This window comes from Aplysia californica, unplaced genomic scaffold, assembly GCF_000002075.1.
Source record: "Aplysia californica isolate F4 #8 unplaced genomic scaffold, AplCal3.0 scaffold00125, whole genome shotgun sequence".
NCBI classification, from domain to species: domain Eukaryota; kingdom Metazoa; phylum Mollusca; class Gastropoda; order Aplysiida; family Aplysiidae; genus Aplysia; species Aplysia californica.
In genome coordinates, this window is record NW_004797395.1 from 797,529 (window position 1) to 798,622 (window position 1,094).

Here is a 1,094-nt window from a genome sequence, read left to right on the forward strand (position 1 = left end):
GCCATCAGGTGGTCTCCACACCAGCTTTGTCTACTTCCACCACCACTACCACCCCGACCAGTTGGCGCATCCCAACACACACACAAAAAAGAAATTGTACCCGGTTAGCTACAGGGGGGAAACATGCGGTGGGTAGCGGGTAGCCTGCTCGGGTAGTAGTCGCCATACGAGAGGCAGGACAAAACACCTGCTGTACTCAACTCTCTCTCAAGTTGATTATAATGGCGTGAATGTGAATCTTCATGGCTACAACGAGTCTATTCAGTGTTTGAGTACGGGCGTTTCAACGACCTTTTGAATATTAATCTGATATGATGGTTTGTTTTGTTCAAAATGAGTGCGCATACATACGTCAATGTTCGGCATCTGCTTCAGTGTCGTGATTTGCGCGGATGTCACCGCTGTTCCCGCGCTTCTGAATAAGGCTCAGTGAATATTGTTACTAGCTTTTACAGTCGTTGCATACCTAAGTAGGACGCTGTTTACAAGCAAGGCGTATTTTGAAGTGGGTTTTTTTAACGCAAAAATAGTTATAATATAATTAAACTATATTTTGAATGACAAGGAGTTGAATATCATTCTACGTGCATTGGTTGTTAATGTTTACATTAAAAAAGTTTCGTAAATACATTTTTTAGGCGTATGTGTTTTCTTGTTCATGTGTTTGGATTAATATCTGTTTTCTGAATCCGGTGATCTCCCATCGCAGATCGTGTTTGTCATTTTATTTGCTTTTATACGTGGTGTGTCAGGCATGATACCGCCGTAGAGAAAAGGGCGAGGGCGAGGGAGCGAGAACGCTGACAGAGATAAATCCGCTAGGTACGGAAGGCGAACTTCATAGTGACATTTTCTTGTGGAAACTTCGGACTGTTACAGGCCTTAGCCGTCGCTTGATTACCAGGATATTTACGAGGATGTTCGCGATGACAACTTGACAAAAAATGTCGGGACAAGCTTCGGATTCGAAGGTATGGGTTCAAGTGTGCAGCTGTGATGTGTTCCCATCGCTTTCTGCTGTTTTTAAAATAAAAATTAGAGTCTCTTATGAAGACAATGGACTCTACATCTGAATACGAAAGAAATGGGGGGGG

General features: G+C 43.1%; 1 protein-coding gene across 11 annotated transcripts in view; it reads left to right on the plus strand.

Annotated features, from left to right (window-relative positions):
• Positions 1-1,094, plus strand: part of LOC101852918 (inositol 1,4,5-trisphosphate receptor type 3) — a 247,221-nt gene that overhangs the window by 149,423 nt on the left and 96,704 nt on the right. For 10 of the 11 annotated variants that reach the window (XM_035969190.1, XM_035969192.1, XM_035969196.1 and 7 more), the window contains exon 1: positions 147-971. The exons of the other annotated variant lie outside the window; for it this stretch is intronic. In XM_035969190.1, coding sequence (XP_035825083.1) covers positions 945-971 — 27 coding nt within the window. In that variant the 5' untranslated portion in view covers positions 147-944. Of the gene's footprint in view, positions 1-146; positions 972-1,094 lie in introns of those variants that run through there. 11 annotated transcript variants of the gene reach the window in all.